Genomic DNA, 27,319 nt, shown 5'->3' with positions numbered 1-27,319 from the left:
AGATTTATGTATCTGTTTAACTTTACACATTGGCCCTGTCTTCTTTTGCCAAAAAAAAACCCGTGTGCCTTTACACTGAGATAGCCAACTCGACTTAAAGTCCTAGTGGGGACAAGGCACAGGTAATTTTTACTATGATGTAGCTAGTTGAGGTCAACCTTATACCCTCCCCCTAACTGTCAGGCTTATCTTGACTAGGTAAGTCAAGCTACAGTGCCTTGTTTCCACTTAGATTTTACATTGAGATAGCTAACTTGATATAAAACACACTTTTTTTTTTTTTGCAGTGAAGGCACAGCCATTGGCTTCAATAGGATTATTTACAGTATATAAAGTTAAGCACATATGTAAATATTTGCAGGATTAGAGGCTAAAATATTAAGATTATAGGAGAATAAGCTGCAGGTTTTTAATAGTTCACTCTTGGGTACCTACTTGAGACATGGGTATATTTAGAAAATTATCATGGCACAGCTGTCATACCGTATGTCTAGCCAAAGACCTTATGGCAAAATAACCCTTTGAATGGACACCTTACATTACTCTTGAAGTTCTGATAGTGTAGGAGGAGTTCAAGTTTGACAATTCAATGTACTAGATAAAATTGGAGAAGTCATAAGTCGAATCTAAGACTATACTCTAAATCTAGGAAAAAAACATATTCCTAGTGACATACATTAAATATAGTAGGACTTTGAATTCCTTAGAGGAATGAGTGTTCAACCATTAATGAATTCTGCACAGCCAGATAGATCAGATTCCCCAAATTATATAATTAGATTAATTGGCAATGAAAGATGATGCAGCATTTTTTCTACTTAAGCATATTTTATATTATTGATTTTAATTTTAAAAGTCCACACTTCAACTTTTCCAGTGAATGAGTGGAAAATGGGTTTCCCTTTGCAGATGCATGTGGAAATTGGAACAGCTTGCTTGATGACAAACACAATTGTTCACGTGAAAGTTGTGCTGCAAGATGTCAGCTTTCAAGATAAACTTTTGTATTCAAACAAAAAGTCAAGCTATGTTTTTGGCAGGCAGTGTGATCTAATGGATAGGACACTGGATTGAGAATCAGCAGACTTGGGTTCCCAGGTTTACCACGAATTTGATCAAGTCATTTCACTTCTGTGCCTCCATTTCCCCATATGGAAAATGATACTCGCCCTTCTCTTTGAAAATGTGTTGGGATCTATGGATGAAAAGTGCTCTATTATTGTTTTAAAATCATGTTTATTTCTAGTCTTTGTCTCTGTCCCAAATTGCCAGTTAATACTTTGTGTGTGTATAATGAGAAATCGCTCACACATATTTCTTGGCACACTCCATTGCTGGCATTAAGTGAAATGAGAACTAGACTCTTTATCTTTAAACATGTATTGTCATTCCTGGCTGTTTGCTATAGCTCTAGCTGTTTAAATGGCAACCTGTACATCTGCAGGTGGATAAGCTCTATACCCATCAAGGTTTTCTTTAATCAAGAAGTCTTAAATCATATGACAGCATATGTTTTATTTATGGCCAGTGACACTAGGGGCTGGACTGTAGCTCATTTATATGTTTTCAACTCATGTGTACTAAAGTTTGTTTGCCAAGATAGTCGTTTTTCAGGTATGGTTCTTAGTTCACTTGGATTACTTGCATCAAGTCATGTAGATGCAAATGATCTTTGAAGCTCAAGGGACAACTCTTGTAGGCTGCATGACCTATAACTAATACAGTCTGTAAGTCTGAATAACCTCTTCCAACCCTAATCTTCTATGATTCTATGAAGAGACCTCAGGAGGTCATCTAGTCCAACCCCCTGCTCAAAGCAGGACCAACCCAACTAAATCATCCCAGCCCAGGGCTTTGTCAAGCCGGGCCTTAAAAACCTCTAAGAATGGAGATTCTACCACCTCCCTAGGTAACCCATTCCAGTGCTTCACCATCCTCCTAGTGAAATAGTGTTTCCTAATATCCAACCTAGACCTTCCGCACTGCAACTTGAGATCATTGCTCCTTGTTCTGTCATCTGCCCCCACTGAGAACAGCCTAGCTCTGTCCTCTTTGGAACCCCCCTTCAAGTAATTGAAGGCTGCTATCAAATCCCCCCTCACTCTTCTCTTCTGCAGACTAAACAAGCCCAGTTCCCTCAGCCTCTCCTCATAAGTCATGTTCCCAGCCCCCTGATCATTTTCGTTGCCCTCTGCTGGACTCTCTCCAATTTGTCCACATCCCTTCCATAGTGGGGGTCCAAAACTGTACACAATACTCCAGATGTGGCCTCACCAGTGCCAAATAGAGGGGAATAATCACTTCCTTCGATCTGCTGGCAATGCTCCTACTAATACAGCCCAATATGCTGTTAGCCTTCTTGGCAACAAGGGTACACTGCTGACTTATATCCAGCTTCTTGTGCACTGTAATCCCGGGTCCTTTTCCGCAGAACTCCTGCTTAGCCAGTCGGTCCCCAGCCTGTAGCAGTGTATGGGATTCTTCCGTCCTAAGTGCAGGACTCTGCACTTGTCCTTGTTGAACCTCATCAGATTTCTTTTGCCCCAATCCTCCAATTTGTCTAGGTCACTCTGGACTCTATCCCTACCCTCCAGCGTATCTACTTCTCCCCCCAGCTGAGTGTCATCTACGAACGTGCTGAGGGTGCAATCCATCCCATCATCCAGATCATTAAGTATTAATCCCCAAGTTACTAACAGTAGGTGTATGGACACGTGATTCCTTTTCCCCAATTAAGAAGTACTTAAGATACTTTCACAAAATAGAGAGGGGAATCTGAAAACATCAGTTGCCTTTGGAAATCTCCTGAAAGCAGCTGTCTCAAGATGGGCTGTCTATCTGCAGCATTGGTCATTTCCTCCTTATATTCGGTCATGAGTCTTGTAAGTCTCATAACCAACATGGCTTTGCAGGAGAGCCTGGCAGAAGATGTCTCTCTCTCTCTCTCTTTCCAGGATATTTTCAAGAGTGATTCAAAATAATCAGATTGCAGACACCTTTTATTGCTTTGAAACACTGACTTTTCTGTGGGTATGTTTGTGTTCAGGTTGTGTTTTCCTCCAGTACAAAAATTCACTTAACTATCATCACACACACAGAGCCATGTCCTGGCAGTAAAACAAATGGAAATACACCTCTACCCCGATATAATGCGACCTGATATAACACGAATTCGGATATAACGCAGTAAAGCAGCGCTCCGGGGGGGGGGGGGGCGTGACTGAGCACTCCGGCGGATCAAAGCAAGTTCAATATAACGCGGTTTCATCTATAATGCGGTAAGATTTTTTGGCTCCCGAGGACAGTGTTATATTGGGGTAGAGGTGTACTAGAAGCAGTGTCTGACACTTGATGAGCTCATTGCTATGCCAAGATTACTGCTCTATCATAGCGGTGCTGGTGTCAGTGTTCCGGAACCAATGAAAGTTTTGTTTGTCCTTCGCTGAATGCTGATTTCTATGTATGCTAATACAACTATTCAGAAAGGATTCTGGTATTTGAAATGTTTGGGGGGAATTTTGCACACAAATATGAATTAGTATCATTTGGAACCAAGAAAGTTTTTGCAACAGGTTTTCTTTGCAAACAGAAATACCATAATATTCAACCTTGGTTAAAATATAGATGTTTGTGTATGTACGTACACACACACACACACACACACACACACACACACACACACAGTCAGAATAAAATAAATGTACTGCTCAAGCAAAGAACCAACTAAATCAGATACACCTATAATAATGTTTCTATTTAATTTTCATTACATTTGATCGCCAATTGTTTTATTTTAATATCTTAATTGAATTATTTATCAGTTTTCAGTTGTTAACAGCATGAATCAACATGTAAAAATGTTCATTATTTGCCTTGCCCGCACTATTGTATTAATATACAGAAAACAGTAATAGCTGTTACAAAAACATAATGTGAATGTTGCTCCTGGAACCATAGTTTAGCTAAGTCCTCAGACGTAAAGATTTTGCTGCTTGTAAATGTAGCAAATAAATTATTTGCTAGGTGCTCAGATATCACAGTGAGGGGCACAGTCTAACTATCAGTAGACAGCTATAGCCTCCACTTTGTACTAAAATGGTGCATTTCAAAGGATGCTTATTTGTGGATCTCCATGGTGGGAAGAAGGATGAAAGAAATAAGGCGTAAGACTTATTTAAAGATGAAAACAATCTTTGTTCATTTATTACATCTTCCTTCACACTTCATAAGATCAAGATAAAATGTGTGTAGCATTCTAATGGAATGTTAAACACACACGAGCAACAGCAATCAAATCATGTTCTGAAGCAGGAAGCAATACTGAACTCTGTTAGAGATAGGTTTTATATAAAACTCACAAACTGGTAAAAAGCTAGGGCCCGATTCTCCTCTCACTTATGTGATGTAAATCAGGAGTGACTCCATTGAAATCAGTGGAGTTACACCATGTAAAATCAGTGTGAGCAGAGTCAGGCCCTTTGTGTCCTTGAAGAGGAGAACCAGTACTTTTTACCTCATTTTTGAGGTAGGAAGATAATTTTCTTAGCATAGACAAAATTTTGCCCTCTCTTAAAGGTTACATTGGCATAACTAAGGCCAGAATTTGGCACTGTTTTTGTCATTTCTGTCCCTTGTAAAGCTCAGATCAGTGAAATCCTTTTGTTTTCAGACTGGACTATTTGAGGCTCAAGGAGACAAAGGATTCACCTCAGGTCACCCAACATGGATTGGTTCAACTGTGATTTAAACAGAAATCTTTAGGTCCCCAGTGTTTAGTGCTTGGATCAAAGTCTCACTGATCACATCTGCTTGAAGGGAGTATATAATTTTAAAGGGGGAAGAGAGTAAAGATAGTTCCTCAGAATAAAGGGTAGGGAGATCCTCAGGGTCCCAGGAGGAATGAGCTTGCTTGAATAAGTTGCAGTCATTCATTTAGAATATAATGGTAACAGCTAATGCTGTGTGTTGAAACTTGGCACTCCCAGAAATCCCCTACAGAGAATAAACTGCAGCAGGTGGAACTGATTGACGAAGCACTGCGTAGGCTTAGTGGGAAAAGCTGGCACATGTACAAGCTTGTTGGTATTTGCTGGCCAGTGTGGAGTTAGAGCAGGAGGGGGCAAACTTTTTGGCCTGAGGGCCGCATCGGGTTTTGTAAATTGTACGGAGGGCTGGTTAGGGGAGTGTGTCATGGCCCAGCCCCCACCTCCTACCTGCTCCCCCCGCGCCCTGGGACTCCTGCCCCATCCAACCCCCGGTTCCCTGACGGTCCCTCTGGGACCCCTGCCCCATCCACACACCCCCACTCTCTGTCCCCTGACCGCCCCTGGACCCACGCTGCCCCATCCAACCCCTCCTCTCATTTCTGATGGCCCCCCCACCCACGCTGCCCCATCCAACCCCCTGTTCCCCCCCGATCACCCCGACCCCTATCCACACCCCCGCCCCCTGAGCACCACCCCTGAACTCCCCTGCCCTCTATCCAACCCCCCCGCTCCCTTACCGCGCTGCCTGGAGCACCCGTGGCTGGCGGTGCTGAAGCCGGGCCATGCCGCCGCCACCGAACAGCACAGAGACTGGGTCAGGCCGGGCTCTGCAGCTGTGCTGCCCCAGGAGTGCTCTCTATTCCCCACCACCCACACGCATGTAAGAAGAGAATATCTGAAGAGGCAAGTAAACTATTTACTATCCTCTTCATTTTGCTAAAAGAATGGAGTGAATTCTGCTCGCTTCCATCCATATAACCAACTGACTTCAGTCACAGGTTTGCATCAGAGCTGACTTTGGCTTGTTTTTTTTAATAATATATGACTTATAGCACGGATATCATTAAATAGAGCTGGGCAAACAGTTTAAACTAACTATTGAACAGTGACAGTGGGCTGGGAGAGACATAGACTGGGGGTACGGTGGCATGGAGCTGTGTAACCTGGCCTTGGAAGAGGGGATTCTGGAAGGCAGGCGCAAAGGGTGCAGAAGGGGTGGGAGCAGGAGACTATAATGGCAATAGGAGGAGGTGTAGGGAATTGGGGAGGGAGCATTGAAGAGGACAGGTAAAAGCCGAGTCTTTTAAACATTATTATATATAAGCATTTTAAAGTTTTCAGTGAGGAACAGTATCCTCCATTCCCATCTTCCAGCCTCAGCTCACTAAGGTAAAAGCACCTTGTCCCCACTGCATGCATGAGCACCCCCCATCCCAAGGACTGGCTAAAGCAGGGGTGGGCAAACTTTTTGGCCCGAGGGCCACATCGGGGTATGGAAATTGTATGGTGAGCCATGAATGCTCACGAAATTGGGGTTGGGGTTCAGGAGGGGGTAAAGACTCTGGCTGGGGGGTGCGGGCTCTGGCGGGGCCAGAAATGAGGAGTTCAGGGTGCAACGGGGGGCTCCAGGCTGGGGCAGGGAGTTAGGGTGCGGGGGGGGGGGAGGGCTTGGGCTGGGGCACAGGAGTTATGGGGTGCAGACTCTGGGTGGCGCTTACCTCAAGCAGCTCCTGGAAGCAGCAGCATGTCCCCCCTCCTGCTCCTATGCGGAGTGCAGCCAGGCATCTCTGTGTGCTGTCCCGTCTGCAGGCCCTGCCCCTGCAGCTCCCATTAACTACAGTTCCCAGCCAATGGGAGCTGTGGGGGTGGCACTTGGGGGGGGGCAGTGCGCGGAGCCCCCTGGCTACCTCTAAACGTAGGAGCTGGAGGGGGGATATGCTGCTGCTTCCGGGAGCCTCAGTATGCGCTCACAGAGTGGCCTCCGACCCCGCTCCCTGGCTGGAGTGCGGGAGCGGGGCAAACCCCAGGCCCCACTCCCCAGCGGGGAGCTTGAGGGCCAGATTAAACTGGCTAGAGGGTCGGATGTGGCCCACGGGCCATAGTTTGCCCACCCCTGGGCTAAAGTCTGGAGGAAGAAAGCCGTGCTATAGGACGTCTTATAAGATCTGTAAGAGCAGAGCTTCTCTTGTGCAGGCCTTCTATTTAAACAGTTGGTACTCAATCAAATAAAACCTTGGGCAATCGCCCCAACCAAAACACATTGGGGGTGGGCAGGGTGGGAAAAAGCGTTGTGATAGAAAGTGTTTATGGGAGTCCAGCTAATACCCAAACCCAATATTATCCTTTATAAAAATCTAAATGTTATAAAATCTAGAAATAAATATTCAATGTGATTTCCCCATTCCCAAATTATCCTTTATTCACTCACATCACCTGGTACATACTGCCCTCCCAAACCTTAACTTTGGGCTGAGTTCAGATTCAACTGCTGAACTGTTCACCCAGCTCTGTTATTTACTTTCCTGTAAACAGACTGTAGGGCTGTTCCTTGTCTTGTAGGCTAGGGCTGTGGGGACAGAAAGAGAATGCTTGTAACAGAAGTAATCACACTCATTCAAGTTGGTTCTGCCCAAGGTAGTTTGCACACACAGTGTCCTAGACATACATTTTAGTCCTTTTCATTTTGCATAGATTCATCAATGCTGTTTGATCAAGCTGATTCAGGGCTCCTCCCCTCCTCCCTCTCTGAAATGCCCTATTTGCTGAACAGTCAAGATTTGCAGACACTTAGAAAAGTGCCTGCAATTTAAAAACTAGAAATTCTTGGGTTAAAGACCTTGAAAACCAGGCCCACTCTCTTCCACAGCCTAATGGAGGACTTTATTGCATGGGTGCAAGCAGGGCCGGCTCTACTGTTTTTTCCGCCCAAGCAGCGCGCCGAATTGCCAGGGCAGTCCGTGTGCCGTTAGGGCGGCACGCGCGTTTCTGCGGCGGCGACAATTCGGCGGCAGCTTCTGTCTTCAGCCGGAAGACAGAAGCTGCCGAATTGCCGCCGCGGGCAGCTGAACATAGAAGCTGCCGCCGAATTGCTGCCGCCGCGGAAACGCGCGTACCGCCCTAACGGCACACGGACTGCCCCCACCGTCCGCGGTGGCAATTCGGCGCGCTGCTTGGGGCGGCAAAAACACACGGACTGCCGCCCCTTGCAGATTGCCGCCCCAAGCACCTGCTTGGAATGCTGGTGCCTGGAGCCGGCCCTGGGTGCAAGGGAGGGCAGAATTTAGCCCACTGCCTGCAGAATCCTGTTTGCCAAAATGAAACCAGCCTTGGCAGGACAGCGATGAGCCTTTTCCAGTGATATGATCGCATTATTATTACTTTTGCCAGCTACTGACCAGGGAAGAGCTTGTCAAATCTAAGTTAAATCAATCTTTTAAAAGAAAATGTTAAGAAAGATTAGCCTGGGGCTGCTATAGTTCTGCCTACATTATTTCAAACTAGTCAGATTCAAGAGAGAAATTTAAGTCCTTCAAAACCATTTCCTTTCAACTTTCCATCCAGTTCTCTGAAGATGCAGTTTCTCCTCTCACTTGATGTGAATTTCCCAGTCCGCACCAACATTTACTAATAGTTTTTCCAGGGTCAACATGGAGGACTTGGCATCATATGTGAAAACCACTTCTTTGTCTTTCCCATCTGAATTGCAATAGGACAAGAGAGAGTTTATGATGCACTCTAAGAAAACCTCTTCTGAACAAAGTTATACATGACTGCCTTATTTCTCTCACTCTTATTGGGTCAGATTATCTCCTCTGTTAGGCATGGAGGTGATAAAAGGAGAGCAATTACTGGCCAAATCTCCAGTATACTCATAAGGGTGCATCAGAGTCTACGGTATTACTTCTTCTTTTACTCCAACTCTGCAAACATGTGCTTGGGGCTCCATGGTTTTTTGGGGGAAGCTACCATTCTGAACCCTTATCTTCTCTTATATCCAAGGATTTTCCTGCAGAAATTACAGCAGAAGTGAATGCTTGTTTCTGCATTAATTGTCACTTTTTGTGCCTTAGCAGGGGTCGAGACAGGTGTAGGCAGGAACAATGAAATTATGATTCCCAAAGGGGAAAGGGAGGCCTGGAGGGACAGGTCCTCTGTGCAAATTTCACTAGCTTTCCCTAGGCAGGTCCTTGTATAGTTCAGTGGGTTCCAAACTGTCAGAATCTGTGAACCCTCCTGCGTGAGCGAGAATAGAAACTTTTGTTCTTGCCTGCAAATTTCCTTTCTTGGACCAGTCTGACCCACCCTATTTGAGGGTCTAAGAGTGTTATTATTAAGATGTATCTCCAGCTGCATGCTCTGTAAAACAAGGTTATCTAAATTTGTTAATCCTGGGCTCCTCCCTGGGCTCGGAGAGCTAGGTTGATTCCCCAGGCTGAGGCAGCTTTGTTACCTTGTTTTGCTTTGTGTTTATCGAGACTTTCTCCTAATGAATGAACCTTACAGCCGTTTGCTGTGGTTTCTGCCCAATCAAGCCACCAGTTTACACATTAGTTGCAACAACTGGTGCTTTAGTCGACACCTTCAGTAGAGGGGCCAAGGATTAACTAGGCTTGCAAACAGAACTACCCTCTTATCCACAGTGACGGTCCCTCAAGAACAGGGTGGGATATACTGGAGGGACAGCACTGGGAAGCTTGTACTATTGCTTCCCATGCTTATAGTTTTCTTTTCAGTGTTGTCATCTGCCACCTTTAATTAGTGCTACCATTACAGTAAGATTTAAAAAAAAATGAAGTGAAGTATAAAATACTGGCCTCTCTTACCCTGGAGACTGACTGTCACAGATGTGGGTTGCTTTTGAACTCCCAGAATTAGTACCCGTTCAACTACACATTTTGTGTGGTACTGCCCAATTTCATCAGCACAGCTGAAAAAGAAAACAAACAGTCTCAGACACAGTAGTTTCTACCTGTGGTTGGAGAGCCAACCCACGCATAAAACTTGGAGGGACAAACCACAACTACAGTCTCTTACTTCAGGATCCAAAACACAGTTTATTTTCCCTAACATACTTTTTCTTGATGCAGGTGTGATATTTTTTCCCCTCCATCACCAACTGCCTAATGGGTGCGTAAGTGGGTTTCACAAGCTCCTGGTTACCTAGATGGCATCTGAAAATGATTTAAATAGATACAAATGGTGAAGGGCCTGTCTATGTGATTCAGTCGTGCCTGCACTGAGGTGACTAATCTGTGTTTTAATCATGTTACCCAAGCCATTCTATGATCCTGCTTTAAGGTAAGTTTCGTAGTACAGATGATCTCTAACTCACACTTAAGAGCTGAAGGAGCAAGAAAAAAACCTGTAGGTTAATGATGGTGCTACATATCCATTTGGAGAACAAATTTTGTTACAGTAGTTGGTGGAAGTCTGGGAGTGACATATTTGAGACATCTGCCTACTTACAAACAGCTGTGGATATTTTTGGTATTTAGCATGCCTGACTACCCTCTTTGTTTTTCTATGCTACTATTCTCTTGACATACGTTTTCTGATTATGTTTCAACATTTCCTTCCTTGGCTTCATTGCTAATAAGTATTTGTCCCCCCATTATTTGTAATCTTAGAACATAGTCTTTATTGATATGGTTACCCCAAAGCTATCCATAAAATGATTGTATCCCCTACGTGTCTTCCCTTTGCAAAATTCTAAATTTAGCTTCCTCAGTCTTTCCCATATACCTTATTATCTAATCCTTGGATCCCTGTTCCTGCCCTTTGTTATATTTAATTTAGTAAATCTGTATCCTTCTGAAACAGTGTGAACCAGAGTTGCACTCAGTATTCCAGATGCTCTACACAGTCCAGGTCCGACTGTGTAGAGCAACACTTACCTCTCCAATTTTGCATGTGAAACTCTCTATCCCTGGGGGTTCTTGAGCAATGGACAAGAATAACACTTACACATTTGTTGCTAAGTAAAATGAATTATAAAAGGGATTTCCTTTAATGGGGATTTTACCTGCAACAGCTGCCATTACCTGGAAGAGAAAACATTCTTGTGGAAAGTGAATTTCCTGTGCAGGAATTGCTTCTTATGGAGGTACTGAAATGAATGCCCATCATCTAGATAGAGCTCACCTACTGCAAAGTCCTATGGGACACATCAGATGTAGAACAAAGTTAACAGAAGCCTGAGTGTTGGACAATGAAACTGAAAATAAGCATCACTATATGCTGAAGTTAACAGTTAGAAGCTACTAGAACCGTTATGATCTCTGGTAGGTTAAAACACTCCCTTGAAGAACAATCCAGCATTACTAAAAGAACATTCTGGATGTTATGGTTTTGTAAATTCATCGTGGTGTCTGTGCAGTACTTTCCGCTATTGGCTTGTATTTAAAAAGACAGTTGCTGAATGCATTCTCTCTGGGTCTGAAGAGGAAGTTTGTGGCCTGAAGCAATCCTCTCCTTCCTCCAAGCTGCTGGATGGTGGCTGACAAGGAGAGGAAGGGCAAGGGGAAGGTCAGGAAATGCTCTACTTGTGTAGAAATCCTAGTCTCATGTTAAACGAACAGTTTGTGTGCTCTAGCATGAACCCCAGCACAAAGAGTGGAGCCCAGGCAAGTTAGAAGAGGGCCAAGTTTCTCCACAGCAATCTGGAGGAGACTGGCTCTTCTTCTAGCTGGTGTGTAGGCAAGGACCGTACTGTGCTGGTTGAATAGGCAGAAGGAGACGTCCTGTTTCCTATAAAGCAGGTCCTACTGCTAGAGGGCAAAGAGGAGCAGGGACATGATGAGACCAAAAGAGACAGGAAGAAGGGATAAAAAGACAGGTGTATAAACTAAATGTAATCCCAGAGTACCTTGGAGTCCAGAGCAACACGGAGTTCGTAAGAAATATCTGTCATCCATTCAGTGGATCTTCCTATGGTGGTCTTAAGGGGCACCACACACCCACCTCGCTGGAACACTGGAATCTGCCAATAACAAAGCCAGGGTAGAAGAATTCAAGTGTGGAAATCTTAGTGCTATTCTCTGATCATTTAATTTTAGCTTATTGGGGAAAAAACTGCAGCTGTTTCTTATCACCCATAGGGAACTTCGGCAGACAGCACATTGATGAATAAACTCTATTCTGCTGACAAGTCATCTTCCCGTATGCTTTTCCTGTCTCAAAATCATCCCAACAACATTTGCTCAGAGTGCCTACCCTGTACGGTGTCTGTCTTCTCAAACAGCATATATTGGGAGCCATGGTGTAACTGGGTCCATCTGAATGAAGGACATGGGATACTGACAAAGACGGTCCACTGCCCTCCTCTGGTACAACAGTTGCTATAACTTACATGGACAATGGGCACTGAGAGTCCAGTGCTGACGTTCATGTAGTCCTTGAACAGTACGAAGTCCCACCTAGAAATGTGAGGCTGTCCAAGTGAACCCCTCCTTCACTACAAACACTGTTGAAATACTTTCTGCACTTTCAGCATTTCTACTAAATACTCCCTCTAAGTGGGAGGTAATTTGGAGGTGGAAGGGGGTTCACTGTGGAGTTCTCTTCTGCCATAATTAGCCCATTCTTTGTCTATCTGAGACTGCTGTGCTCATATTATCACTTTGCTGTTTCTTAGTTTGAACCATGTTGCCTAGAGTTAAGACAGCATCTTTTTTTTTCTCCACAGAAGCTATTTTATTTCTCCTTGCAGGACTGCAGCCTAATGTCACTATTCGGATTTATGAGTGTTTGAGAGAAAATCTATTTTAATCTGTCAACCCAATAAAAGCAATGTTACAAAACAAAAACGTACACTCTCCAGTGTTACTGGGATCTTCAGAGTTCCTGGATAGTCCAGTCGTCTAAATCTTCTGAAGTCATACCAAACCTACATCAGGGAAAAAGGCAGAAGAAACAAACATAAGATATATATTATGAAAAGATCTGATACCTCTGCAGGGACATTTGCTTTGTGAATTCATCTCTGGCTGTCACTGTCTTTTACTGTATTCTTGTGATGCAAGGAATAGCATTTAGTGTGCTGAGTCCAAAGGCCTTTCTGAGAGACTTAGTAAATGTGCATTACACAGAAACACAAAATGGAGAATGACCTTTTCTATAAGTTGCATTTGCTCTAATAGGTTTCAAAGCTGCTGCAGGTGCTAAGCAACAGTGTCATTCACAAAATGATGAAACTTTTAAAAAATACTTTGAGAAACAAATCCAGTGTAAGCACATTTGTACCTTAAAATAATCTAAGTTTTCCACAGGCCTCCAACTTGTGTTCTGAGGTATGTGCTATGGGCCAAACCTCTTTAGTACACACTGCTTTGGCTCTAGGGCCTTTGGAATGAGTATAAGAGACAACAGGAACACATTGTCTATTTCTCATGAATTTTCAGTCTTTTTATGTTAAGTAAAAGGGCTTTTCAGTTCAGTGCTTAGTACATGTGAAGGGTTAAATTTAGGCTGGTCTGACAACTGAAACCTTCTCGTGCACCAAAAGCCAAATGCATTTCTAGGCACCCACAACAGCATGTGATTTTCACATTGTCCTTGAGAGATCATGCCCCCAGTGTAAGGTTATTCAGTTTTTGATATTGTCTGAGTAAATGCTGTAAACTGTATAAAGCAGGTCAATGTGGACTTTTCTCTATTATCTGGGAACTAAAATAAGGCAAACAAAATAACTACAACCTAGACGTCAGACTTGACTGAATTTATTGGGATATTCCAAAGCATGCTGCAAGAGCAGGTCATTGAAAATGACCATACAAAGCACCCTCTGCCTCTGCACCATAGTCCCTGACAGGATTAGCTGTTACAGCCATGGCAGGCAGTGAATTCCTATACAAATCTTCACTAAAAAAAAAAGTGTTTGTCAGAGATTCCTGAGAGAGACCCTAAGCAATCTTTCCCATATTTCTATACTCTGCCTTATCTCAAGCACAATGATCAAAGAACTTCTAGTTCCTGAGACATATTGGGGAGAGCCACAGGCTTTTACTTGACCTTTCATACTCAAGGCTAGTCCGTCCTCTCCTTTTCTACCTGTCTTCCCGTTCATCTGCCTCCAAAATTAGATCTCAAGCTCCTACTCAGTGCAATGAGTTGCATTCGTCAGAGCTGATTCCCATGACATGTGGGAAATCTAGTTACTTGAGATGTTGAGAAAATTTTAGTCAACATTTAGCCATGGAAGCTGAAGAAATCTCTCTTCCCAAAGTACCACCTCCACAACCTCTGATTCTGAAACCAACTCTTCTATGTAGAAGCACATTGCACTGCCATCATGTGGATGAACAACTTTCTCTTCAGAGAGGCATTGACTTTTTATAAGTGTCTGAGAGTGTTTGCTGTGCTTAACTGGGGCACCTAATCACAGAACAACAGTCTGCACTGCAGCACTTGCATTATTATTACTTAGACTGAGGTAGTGGCCAAAATGTGTTAGTTGCTGAAATGACAATACCTGCTCTGAAGAGCATGCAGTCTTGGGTAAAAAGAATATAACATACAAGCAAAGTGATCACGGTGACAGGCACACAGCAAGATTATAAGAAAAAATTGTTTAAGTTCCTCTCCTTTCATATTTCCTCTACCATCCATCCCCCATGTCTTTTCCCCCAGATTCAACTCAAATGTCCTTCCTATCCTCCGTCCCAACATTTGACCCCTTCCTGGAACATAAATGAGAAACTAACCCTAGGAAAAGGAAATTAAATAAATAAGCAGACAACTTAAGTCAGCTAGTGTGTTGCAGAGGTGTAGGATAAGTATAAAATTAAAGAACTAAATTTAGCTTAAGTTTGGTTAAGGAAATATATATTTGTTGTAAAGAAAGGCCCAGACTAGCAAGTAGAAGGAAGGCCTTGAAAATAATAAGTAATAAGGCCAGAAGGAATGAAGTAGGGAGGATGTCTGGTTCAAAGAATAACTAATGAGATAAGGGGAAGTTTCTAAAAAGAAGGCCTCTGACTGAAAGGGATGACTTCAGATGGTTTTAAATAAAATAAAGAGAATCTGTCTTAAAATGAGCCAACATGGCCCTTCCCCAACTCACACACCAGTGTTAAAGCCTGTGTAAACCTAGGTACAATGGGGAAACTGTTGGACAGCTAGAGGGAAGGGAGGAAAAGCCTTGGGAAGAAAGGAGGTGCTAAATCTTATCTGGATTAAGACTGGAAATAAGGGTGACCTGTCTCAAATTGGTTTTTAGCTGAAGTCAGCAATTGGCAATGACATCACTTGTTTGTTAAAAGGGCATAAAAAGTAAACTCTTAAAGGATTCATTGCTACAACCTGCCTGACCATGTTGGAGCCAGCCAATACGGATCTAAATACCCCTGGGTGTAGCCCATTTGTGAGTATCTTGATCAAATACTTATCCATTTTTTGTTGCTGTTTGGATATAGTAAATTGCTTATTAGTTAGGGTTTGTAGGCATGTTTAGAGCAATTGTATAAGTATCATTTGGCCTTTGGATTTAATAAAGGAATTTATGATTAAGTTTGTGTTTGGTGGTTTCCCATATTAAAATATTAATAATTCCAACAAGGTGTCATGGAAGGAGCAGGGCTTGAGGAGGGATTTAAATTAGAAGAGAGTAATAGCTCGGGGTACTGGCCCGGGGAGGGTAGTGTATGTGTAGAAAGTACAGAGATTGCTGTGCAAGAGACAGACAAATGGGGAAGAGTGGCCTTGAGAAGGGGACCTGGGTTGCCGCTAGTAGCAATATCACTTATTGGTTATGCTGGGATAGAAGAGGACTCATGAGAATGGAGTTAATTCACTTTCTTTGATTCAAACATCAGAGTGGGTTCTTAGTTACCCTTACCTCATCTGACCCAGGCAGTAAAACGTTCACTATAGTGGCCTCTTGTTCAATGACTGGATGCACCAGTAAAGCGTTTCCTGGAATAAGAGATACAAAAGGAAATGAGAAGATGCAGCATAGCCTGTAAATAGGGCATTGGACTGAGACTCAAGGAAACCTGGGCTCTATTCGTGGCTCGGCTACTGGCCTGCTGGGTGACCTTTGGCAAGTCACTTCACCTCTCTGTGCCTCAGTTACCCCATCTGTAAAAAGGGGATGATACTGACCTCCTTTGTAAAGATAGCACTGTGAGATCTACTAATGAAAAGTGCTGTATAGGTTAATAATAATATCTAGCTCTTGTATAATTGTTTTGCCTTTACCTAAAGATTCCATTGTGGGGCTAATATTTAAGGTTGAAGACTACAGACTTATTGGATACGATTTTCAAAAGCACCTAAGGGAATCAGATGTTCAAATCTCTTTGAAATGCAATGGGAGTTAGGCAGGTGCCTAATTCATTTAGGTGCTTTTGAAAGTAGTACTCAGTGTCTGTAAGAGTTATGACCATGCAATGTTAAACCCCGGCATAGAATCCAAAACTATGGTATGTTACCAATATGTTAACAATGGACTCCCACAAAAATGTTCCCTCTTCACAGGTGATAAAATCCAGGGTCCTATGGGTTAATGTGCTTGCACACAGGACTGGTGAGGGACTGGGGAATCTACTAATATAGTTTCATATTTAAAAAAAACAACACTTTCTTACAACCAGAAGCAAGGAAGAAGGCAACCCCATTTGGCAAACAAACTCCTTTTCAATGCACTTCATTGGAAATGTTTACACTTTTTTTCTGAAAAATATATTGAGTAGGTTGATTGCATAGTGCAGTGTTCAAAGACGTGTAACTGACAAGGGTGTGTGGGAGAAAAGTTTCTGAAGTTCTAATACTTGGAACATTCAAAAAGGCTAAAAATTTGCTCTTAAAGATGTATTTTTCTAGCTCTAGAGGTAACTCAACCCTGGCAGGGATGATTTATTAGAATCCACAGAGAAGGTGAATTTCATCAGAGGCACTGAAATCACTCCAACCTCTCCATCAGCTCTGGATAATTAGTTATTAGATGTTGTCACACCTGATGCAGGTTGTGGTTTTAGATGCTGGAACCAAGTTCCATCTCTGCCATATGGAAATGAGAGCCAAGATTTTCAAAAGCGACTAATGATGAGTGCCTCAATTTTTTCACCTCAACGTGAGACATCTTTAAAGGAGTCTGATTTTCAGAAGTGTTGAGCATTCACCCTCTGAAAATCAGGCCTCTTTAAAATATCTCTCACTTTTAAAAATCTTGGCCAGGGTTTTCATACTTTTTGCTACTATAATATGCAGAAGTGCTTAACTTTGAAACTTAAATCCAGACACCAGCTGGTGTTTAGGAAATGGTTTACTTACCCAGCATGTATTCATCTTCCACACCAAAAGTTTCTTGTTCCTTGGGGAACTCTACCCAGAGAGGCCTGTAGAAAGCAAGGTGGAGTCTTGTCAGTTTCTTCTTTTCCATTGGACACCTCTGCGACTCAGCTGGAGTCCACAGGCTCCCCACCATTTTCTACATTCCCGCTCTCCTACAAGGCCCATTTCGTGACTACCGCCATCCAACCAAGGAAGACTGGACACATTTCTCATCTGTCCCTTTAAATGCCACTTCTACAATCATTATGTTTCCCAGCTGAACGAGAGTTAAGACACTTCCCAGTGTACCTACTACAAGCAAAAAGCTAGTCTAACCCACCTCGTCCGCAGGCTCTTGCAGGCCAGATCACAGTATTTGGGCTACTCAATGTGTGTGCTCAGTCAAACTACTGTTTGTTTTTCTTTTTGCTCTGGTTTTGGCATGTGTGTCTGTTTTGCCCTTGGCAACCCTGGGAATCCCCCCCATTTCCTTATGAACCCATATAGCATCGACCTTTCTTCTAGCAGAGGGGAGATGGACAGGACTTTCCTCCAGAGACCATCAGCATTGCTCCTACACTGGCTAGTTTCTGGGGGACAGTCTCTTTTCTTCTCAGCAGCTGACTGTGCTGGTTTTACAGCAATCCTGGGTCCTGTTCGTCAGGGACTGAGAAACCTGACTCAGAAGATGAATTGCATAGTAATGTGGTATGCTAATCACGTGGTCACCGCACAGGCCTTCTTTTGCTTATTTATAATTCCAAATGTTACGATAACAATAGCTCTTTCTAGTTAGAGACAAGAACTGGAGCGATTCTGTGGATTCCCTCACAAACAATGCCTGCCTGACCTGCTTACTAATAGGCATACTGTTGAATGCTGCAACACCACTGTTTATTGGCAAAAAGAACAGGAGTACTTGCAGATTTTACATTCTGCTTGCCTCCATAAACCAGTGAAGAAAATACCACACTTCCTTTTTAGTTTCTGAATTTGCCACAATGCTAGCTATAACCATGGCAGTATTTATTATTGTGTATATAGTCAACATGGGCCTGATTTTTAGAAAGGTAGAAGCCTAGGGCATGGTTAGGTGCTGGACAGTATATACAAATGGGACATTTGTATATGCAAAGGGCCAGACAGATGCCCTCACTGGCTCTTGTAGTGCCTGCATGCACAAATCAGGTTCACAACTGAGTGCAGCCCAGAGCTTCTGCCCTATTAAAAGTTAGGCCTGATCTTTAAATGCTTTTGCATTACAACTAGTGAAGAGAAATTTGAAAAAAAGGACAGCAATTCTAGTGCCATTTGTAAGAGACAAAAATACAAGAGAGATTAGTAATATTTATCTTCTACTGATGTGACCGTTGCATGCAGCTCCACTGAGACCTCTCATTATAGATTGGAAAGGAGCACAATGGAAACTAGTTTACTAATTTAATGTCTATATTACATTACTAAAGGAAAAATGATTATAGGAAATGTGGCATGGCATATACCTCATACTTGAATTATCTATATGAAATGAACTCTGGGAAAGGTAACCCAGTTGGCCTAGTTTCTTCAAACGAACAAAAAGCATTTACCGGAGAGAGAGAAAAGGCAGACTTTGAAACTTTCAGGTCAGCTTAGGGATCCACTGGCAGTATTTAGATATGGATAAGAATAGTGATAACATTCTTCTTGGGGTCTACTGTATTTTAGAAATTTATCTAAGACTGTATGTGGTAATAGTTTATTTAACTGATGTGCTCAATTGCTCTCTTTTAGAAAATTAATGTATATATTATTTGCTTTTAAAATTTCAAATTGAAAGTCACAAAAGTAAAGGAGAGTAATTTAATTTCCCCCTCTGAAACATCCATCTTGACACAATTATAAAATTTCCTGGCTCATAAGAAGGGCCTTTATATAAAGAGCAATACAAGTAGTTTTAATGTAGCCCCTTACGATCTCACCTCATGACTGGTTCAGCAGTGGTGTGTGCCCGGTAGAACAGTGAATACAAGTAGGGCAGAAGGGTGTAGCGCTCTCTAATGGCTTCCCTGATGATCCATGTGTTCTCATCCCCAAATAGCCATGGTTCACGCCGTTTGCTTTCGATATTGGCATGGCCTCTGAAGAATGGTTGGTATGCACCAGCCTGATACCAGCGAACAAGTAGCTCTGGTTCTGGGTCCCCAATAAACCCGCCCACATCAGCTAAAATTTAAAGAGACATGTTAATTGGTTTATGAAAGTGTTCTGCAAAAACATGAATTTCTCTTATTACAAGCATTACAAATCTATAAATACATTAATGTAATATGGTACCTCCTATCCTGCTGAAAGGCAGCTGCTTGGCCATACAAAGTGAAAAAAATTATCGGATTCTCATTTGATGATGAAACAGGTTGATAGCATTTAGAGACACAGTGAGTGGTTTTCCTTGTCACAGGGGAAAATTATACTGATGCTCATGGAAGACAACTCCAAGCTGTCAGTTCAAGGGACTCACATGCTACCAAAGATGAATATGCCAAAGGAAGGAGAGAAGAATGCTACTGGGAGCTGTAAATGGACTAAATATAGGAAACTGTTTTGAAACAGATTGGAGTGTAGGAAAGAAGTGGGTTGTTCTGGTGGTTGTGTGTTTAAATCTATCTTGAGACTCAAGCTCAGTAAGTCTGGTGGCCTACATTTAGTGAAGAATCCAGTTAAACGCCTTACCTCCACAGAATGAAATTCCTGCAATGCTGATTGTGAGCAACATTGGAATGGAGATTTTTAAGTAACTCCACTCTGCTACGTTGTCTCCTGTCCATACTGCACCTGGAAATACCAGTAGCATGGTTTCAAGTTTACACACAGAATTCAGGCCCCTAGGTCAATTTATACTTGCAATTAGGGGGAAAGGAAGAAAGAAAGTGGCAAGCTAATAAATTTGCTTCGAGTACTCTGCTGAATTTAAATCGGTATTCTATATTGTTTAACAGTGTGATTAAAACTGCAATTAATCACAACTTTTTTTAATCTTGTGATTAATTGAAATTATTTTTTAATTGTTTGACAGCCCTAATACCAGGCCTAGCATGCATAAATAAATAAACAAAACATTACAGAAAAACATGATTTCATGAAGCTTGTCCATGCTTACCATACTTCTGTGATCCGGCAAAGAAAGATCGCGTGAGGACAAATGGCCTCCTCTGTCCCCCAGAGCGTTTGATAAGTCCTTCTGCAGTTGCCATTTGCTGCAAAGCATAAGAATAACTGACAAGGAGATAACCTAATTACAAACAGTATATACCACACTCCTGTTGTAGACAATTAAAGGCAGAAACTATATGAAATATATGTCTAGAAATAATAGTAATTATTATTAGTTAAGTACTCACAGTTTGTTGGAAGACACTAGAACAGGGAAAAATATAGAAATACTAACTTTGCATATGTAATAGATTGATGTCATTACACTGTTGCAGTAGAAAGATATGCATGAGAGCTATCACTGTTACAGGTCTGATTTATCATGGAGAAGCTGATTCCAAAATACTGGCACCTAGTACAACAGGGCCCCAATCTTGATGGGACCATCTGGGCGCTACCACAACACATATAATAAAAACCATAATCATCCAGGACAGAGTATCTCTGGCAGTAGATTTTTGTCTTTAGGTGCCCTACCTGGTAAAAGCCATAGAGATTGTGAACCTCCCGGTGCTCCCAGTTGCCATGGTGGACAGCATCTCTCTGCATGGTTAGTTCTGCCGCTTTGAAGACTGAAGGCTCATTCATATCATTCCATACAAACAGGATGTCAGTAGAGTCCTGTGATACAAAGTAGCATTTAGGGTACATTTAAGTCATTAAGTTAATCCAGTGTTACCCAAACTGCAGTGGTGGGTGGTGCTAGTGTAGGGGATGCACAGGAAGAGAAGCAACAAAACAGTGGCACTGCAAATATGCTCCCATGGCTCCAGGTAAAGCTGAGGGCAACTTATTGAAAGCTGTCTGTCTTCCCTCTCTTCTCTCCTGACCGCCCCTAATTCATCTGGCCACAGGAGCAGCTTATGTGTACAGGGTTGCAGTTCACAAGCTTATTTGAGCTTTTCAGCTCTCATAGCACTCAGCTGAAATGGCCCTGAAGGCCGAGTGCACATACATGTGCAACCAATAGATGCCTCAAGCCTCACAGCAAGCAGAATGTTGTCTTCTCGTGAGTGATGGTGGGAAGGAGGCAGGGGAGCATAAAAGTTCATAAGAGAATTTTAAAATATTAAAAAGCCCAGAGGAAAACTGCAGAAAAGGACAGGAAAAAGAAACTGGGGAGAAAAAGTTGCCTTGGGACATGAAGTGCAGGGCCGTAAGAAGCATGAGTTTACCTGCCCCTTGCAAAGTGGGGCTCCAACAATAAAACGATTGGGAGCTGGGCAGTGTTTCAGTGACACATACGTCTAATATTGAGTACAGCCTGGAAGGGGCTAGGAGTGATGTGACTATAGGCTATGAACAGCCAGTACTTCCACACTATTCTCCTAGCTTAAAGGACTCATTGTGGGGGAGGATGACTTGAGAGCAACTGTGAGCTCCTCAGAGGCAGCATTCTCACATCGTTTCCTATGTGGACTCCTATTGAGAGAAGCTGGGAATGGGACAGCTGCATTAGATGACATGGTGGTAAAATGCCTGTTCCCTGTCCACACCAAAGTCTCCACTGTTGCTATCACGGGGGGAATTGCATCAGTGGTGAATTAGGCTCCTATTTTTCTTAGTGTTGACAAGGCCACGGTGAGGCTCCTTCTGCAGTCTATATGGTTATCACTATATTCAGGATATTTGCCTCTACAGTCTAATGACCATCTACACTCTGTAGGATCCAAAGGGAAGAAACACAAACCTTATATGATTTGAAGGCAAACTGATCTGCATACCATTCTCGGACTTCAGGATTGGTAAAATCCAGGTAAGAAGAGGAACCTGCAGGTGTGGACCATCACATTTATTATTTTAACTTTTATAGCATTTATTGTTTTGGCATTCAAGCACTGTGACATGTTGATACAACGATCTCCACAATGGGTAGCACCGAGACTTCTGCCTTTGCTGTAACCTTAATACATAACCCAAAATGCCAGGAACAAAAACCTAAGCAAAGTGTAACCAAGTGCTAAACTAAACAAGTACACCTTACACTGTGATCTGAAGACCACTATGCTTGGGTTGTGGTGGGCTAAGTTCCACACCATTTAAAGATCGTGACCAGCATTTTGAATGGCACCCAGAAGCAAACTGAAAGCCAGTGAAGGAATCAAAGCCTTGATGTTACAGGGAGTGTCACTCAGGAGGTGGGTAACTGTGTTCTGCAATGGTTGTACTACGTTCATTACATAGTATAGAGCCACAGTGATTAAACATTGTACACAGACAGCTGATCTGCTGTCAGTTTATGTCCCTGCTGGAACCCCATTGATCCTTATATATTTCCTTGTTTACAGAGATGTCTACTCTCCATGCACCAGTAGTGCAGTATTCACCAACAGCGTAGTGGAGTTTTGGAAGTGCAGGCACTCCCAAGTATAGTCAGGAATGAAACAAAATGCATCTATATACTTATTTCAGAGCCGCACCCATGTCATGACTCCCTGTTATTTGTTGCTAGGCTGTCCGGCTTGAAGCTAGAATTTTAAGACTGGCAACTTCTACAAAAGTCATGTTTTCTGGAATTAGATGGATATTTTAAAATATAAAATTGGGGCTTGCCAACCTTAATGGTATCCAAATCCTATTAACTCTTATCTCACTTTCTCTTTTCCCTTCTCAGACTTTCCCCCCTCCATCTGATCTAACCCTTTTCCAATTTTGCTGTTCCCACCTTTGCTGAAAAAGATCTTTATGGTACTGTTTCATTCTCACAGCGCCGTGGCCACTCTCTCTCCCTGCATGGCCTCACAAACTTCAAGTGGAAAGGATTCCTCTAGCCACACACTATACAGTGAAGAATACAAGCCCCACTCCATGAAGTTTGAAGTGTTTTCAAAGGGGTGTCTCAGGCCCCACTAGGGAGAAAGTGTAAATGAAACCCTTGTTCACTGTTACAACATTAAACAGTGAAGTGTGGTCTTGGGTTTTATGTTATCACTGGCTTACTCCCATTGTAACAATCACCATTAAAAATCCAAGAAGGAATAGCAATCTCCTCTCACTAAAATTAACACAGTTCAGTGATTTAAACTATTAACAATTCCTCCTATTTCTAGAATCTTTCCGCTTGTTGTTATACCAACCAGTGACTTCAGCAGGAACCTTGAAGACCTCTTATTACAGTTCTTTTAACAATCCAGTTTGTACCAGTCTATTTGACTCAACTTTTGTTTACTTTTATAAACAATTTAATGTAACAGGCCGAGTAGGATTTATGTAACATTGGACAACTTAGAGTACTGATCTTTGCACAAGTTCAGTAACTTTATGGTGCCATGCACCTAGATTATATGCAGACAGAGGCATTGTCTTTCTAAGTTGCCAGGGGGTGCTTAACCCCCGCTCCGCCCCAGGCCCTTTCCCCACTCCACCCTTTCCCCCAAGCCCCCCGCCTCTTCCCACCCCCTCTGCCCCTGCCCTGCCCCATTCTACCCCCTCCCCTGAGCGTGCCCCACCCTAGCTCCTCCCCCTTTTCCCCAGTGCCTCCTGCACGCTGCTGAACAGCTGATCCATGGCAGGTGGGAGGCACTGGGAGGGAGGGGGAGGAGCTGATCAGCAGGGCCGCTGGTGGGCAGGAGGTGATGGAGCTGATGGGGTGGGGGGGGCTGCCAGTGGGTGCTGAGCACCCACTATTTTTGGAGCACCCACAGAGTCAGCGCCCATGTATGCAGAGATAACAGAACTAATGGTAGAGAAATTAGAGCTGGGAAGACTAGGAGATGCATTAGAATTGTCAAAAGAACTATAAGACTTGGAATCATGAATATCCAAGAATTACACCAACATTTTTTTTCCTTTTGAGATGCTAGTTCTATCCACATGACTATCCACTTTTGACTCACGTTATTCTGCTACACATTACAAATAAACAAATTCTAATGTATAGACTATAAGCAGTGGGTTTTCTTACCTGGCCAACAGATGCCCTCAAAGTCTTGGCCTGTCCTATTCTTCACAAAATACCCCTTCTTTTTGGCCTGAGAGTATAGGGTGTACATGGGATCAACCTTAATGTGAGGATCTATAATGACGACAAGCTGCCAGCATAAGAGATGAGAAGAATCCATTAGCATCAACTGTTCAGCATATTACAGAAAGAGCTCAGTCCTGATTCAGGTTAAGGCATGGGCAGTCACATTTTTGAAAAAGGAGTTACTGGCCCTTGTGCATACTTACTATACATAGGTAAACTAGCTGATTTCACAAGACAAGTAGCAGTGCATGCTTGTCTACCTGAAATAAGGGTCAGTACTATATCATATGCTTCAAAAGAAAGTAACCTCCCCTAAAACCAATACAATACAACATTACACAATTGATGAGGTGGGAAAATAAATTTCTCCCTGACTGTTGTGGCGACTAGTTTCTTCCCTAAACCATAACATTTAATTACCGTGACAAAGTCAGGCTGGACCGCTGCAATCGGAGTGATGGAAGGCAGGGCTATTAGCCCTAGAATGAAAAAGGCCCTTTTGCCTACAAACTGAAAAGAGGTCAACTAAGGAAACCTGGACATTTAAAAACCCCTCTCCTGGTGGGAGAGAGGGAGGAGAGACAAGCTGCTGCAGGATTAATGGCATCAGGGAAAAAGGCTTCTCCAGGGTGAGAGGGTGCTCTTCTACCTCCAGCGGAAACCACCAAACTGACTGCCTATTTAGGAGAAGGATGGACACCCTGGTGGCCAATAACAAGGCAACACCACCCCCTTCAAGAGGGGGTAGGAAAAGGTATTCCCCCTATATTTTGTGTTGTGAATTTGTTTCTTTTGTTTGATAGAGGAGTACTCCTTGGGCCTGCCTTGAAAATATTGACAAATAAACCCAGAATGGGAAGCCCAACACTCCCCAGAGTGGGGCTGATTTACTTCAGACCCCACCATCATCTGAGGGGGAAGCACTAAGCTTGGTGAGATGGAAGAAGTGCCCTGCCACATTACACATTGTGACAGCATATGCTATTATGGTCACCACTTATTATGATCAATCTTGTACAAAGTATGCCTTGTGAGGTATCATTGGGAAAAGTTATAGTCTGCTGAATATTATTGCCCTCTTAAAATGTGTGTATCAACACTGCATATGGAGTTATGAGATTTTGCTATATGTTTGCTACTGAAACATGTTGTGAGTCTGGGGAATGCCCACAATCTAGCTCTTTAGAAATAACAAAAGAACTATAAACAAAGGACTGGCATGTCATCCCCAGAGATACCTGCATGCATACTGAAGGTGCAAGCAAGAATTTGCAATTCATATGGAAATCTGAGTGCACAGCACATAGACAATGGAGTTGCCTGACCTCATGACACAGCAAGAACTTTTCCAGTAAAAAGGGTCAAGATACATGTGAAACTGACTGACTGGTCAAGTTGGGTATGATCCAGAACTTAAAAAGAGACCATAGAGGACTCCTGCCTCCCCATACTGGGGGGGGGGGGGCACAATCTAAAGGGGAGGACATGTGACCTAAGTTCCCTCCAAGGTGCATGCTTGCATAGACACGCAGGAGGCCACCAAGAGCCACACACTTAACTCCCCCAGCCCTGGAGCTGCTGCGGCGGGGAGAGGCACCTCTCTCCTGGCCCTGGCCCCGGCCCCAGAGCTGCTGCAGCATGCCAGACCCCTCGGCCCCACCCCCACCACACATTATCTCCATGTTGGTGCACATAACTAATTTTTCCCATTCATGTAGAATGAATTTTGAGGGAACATTGCATATGACTGTCCCACATGTCTCCTCTGCCCAGTGACCCCCCTACCCTCCTCCCAGCCTGGGGCCACCACGCTCTCCCTGCCCCACATTACCTGCTGGGGGGGGGCAGGGGCAGAGAGGGGCTTTGTCCTTCTCTCCCTGTATCTCCCCTCTGCATGTTCAGCAGCCGAGCCCAGGCAGAGAGCGGGTCACTGCTGACTCCCAGCCAGGCTCTCTCAGGCTTCTTGGTAACCAGTGTGATATTGCAGAAACTGTTTTGTTACTGGCTTGGTGAATCTAATTATAGAATAAACCACCAGTCTGGGAGATTGTCTGCCCTATTCCTTGCAGTCTGCCCTGAGTATAGCATTCTCAGTGTAGCCCATCCAGGCACCCGGTCACAATATAAAAAGAGGGAACAAAGGCCCCTGGCCACCTCTCTTCTCTTCCATCTTTACTAAAACAAGACTGATTGTAAGACTTGGAACTGGGGAAGATTGATCCCAGGCTGGAAAAGGAAACCAGCCTGTGTACTAAGAACTGAACTGCCTGCAACATCCAGCGGGGTGAGAAAAACTGTTTGCTTCAAATTTAGCTTTGGTAAAGTTTAGGAAACAGCTTGCAGTTTTTATCTTTTATTTCTTTTTGTAACCAATTCTGATCTTCAATGCCAACCCCACTAGTAATCACTTAAAATCCATCTTTCCATTTTAATGTTTTATCTAAACCAGTGTGTTTTTGGCTGAAGAGTTTGGGGAATCTACTCAGATTAGCAAGGGCCGGTGCATATTCATTTTCTTTGATAAAATGATTAACTTAAGAGCTTGCACTGTCCAAGGGGGTCTTGAGCAGTGTAAGACGCACATTTCTGGGGTGCAACACTGGGACTAGAGATAAACGAGTGTCATTCTATATGTAAGAGTGGCTGGGCATAAAACTCTGGTAGTTGTCTGGGGGTGAGCCTCATACTAGAGGCTGGGTGAGTGGGCAGAGTGGCAACTCATACAGCAAAGCAGCGCACAGTGTACACCACACTGGAGCATTAAGGGGACACAGCTATCTTATGAGCTGGATTGTACTTTGGGGAACGTCACACTCATATCTTAACATGCATAATAAATATCAGTTATAAAAATTTCCTGACCTTTTAAAAAAATTGACCATTGTATTTTGCTTAGTTGCCTTCTGCAGCCATTAATTCCATGGTCAGAAGAGGTGCTACTATGTAACTTACTATGACTTCACTACTTTAACATCGCTCCAATAATCATTGGTTTTTGGCTGAGATCAACTATTGTATGAGTTCATTAGTTGGTTACATATTCTCTAGATTCTGCACTTGTGTATATATAATACATTTATAAGTCCATACAGCTAAGGACTATACAATAAAAGCAGAAATAAAG

The 27,319-nt window shown here is 43.1% G+C and overlaps 1 protein-coding gene across 1 annotated transcript in view; it reads right to left on the bottom strand.

Moving 5' to 3' along the window:
- Nucleotides 1–8,352: 8,352 nt before the first annotated feature.
- GANC (glucosidase alpha, neutral C) overlaps nt 8,353–27,319 on the bottom strand; it is a 42,553-nt gene continuing 23,586 nt past the window's right edge. Inside the window, exons 12-24 of the mRNA XM_065403192.1 lie at nt 24,133–24,259; nt 21,919–21,998; nt 20,706–20,849; nt 20,176–20,272; nt 19,749–19,850; nt 18,998–19,241; nt 17,037–17,101; nt 15,601–15,677; nt 12,577–12,651; nt 11,632–11,745; nt 10,808–10,920; nt 9,590–9,693; nt 8,353–8,462 (exon numbers count right to left, since the gene is read on the bottom strand). Of these exons, the coding sequence (XP_065259264.1) occupies nt 8,353–8,462; nt 9,590–9,693; nt 10,808–10,920; nt 11,632–11,745; nt 12,577–12,651; nt 15,601–15,677; nt 17,037–17,101; nt 18,998–19,241; nt 19,749–19,850; nt 20,176–20,272; nt 20,706–20,849; nt 21,919–21,998; nt 24,133–24,259 (1,452 nt within the window). The remainder of the gene's footprint in view (nt 8,463–9,589; nt 9,694–10,807; nt 10,921–11,631; nt 11,746–12,576; nt 12,652–15,600; nt 15,678–17,036; nt 17,102–18,997; nt 19,242–19,748; nt 19,851–20,175; nt 20,273–20,705; nt 20,850–21,918; nt 21,999–24,132; nt 24,260–27,319) is intronic.

This window comes from Emys orbicularis, chromosome 4 (genome assembly GCF_028017835.1).
Source record: "Emys orbicularis isolate rEmyOrb1 chromosome 4, rEmyOrb1.hap1, whole genome shotgun sequence".
Taxonomy (NCBI): Eukaryota; Metazoa; Chordata; order Testudines; family Emydidae; genus Emys; species Emys orbicularis.
The sequence above is the reverse complement of the archived record's forward strand: the minus strand, read 5'-3'. Positions and strand labels throughout refer to the sequence as shown.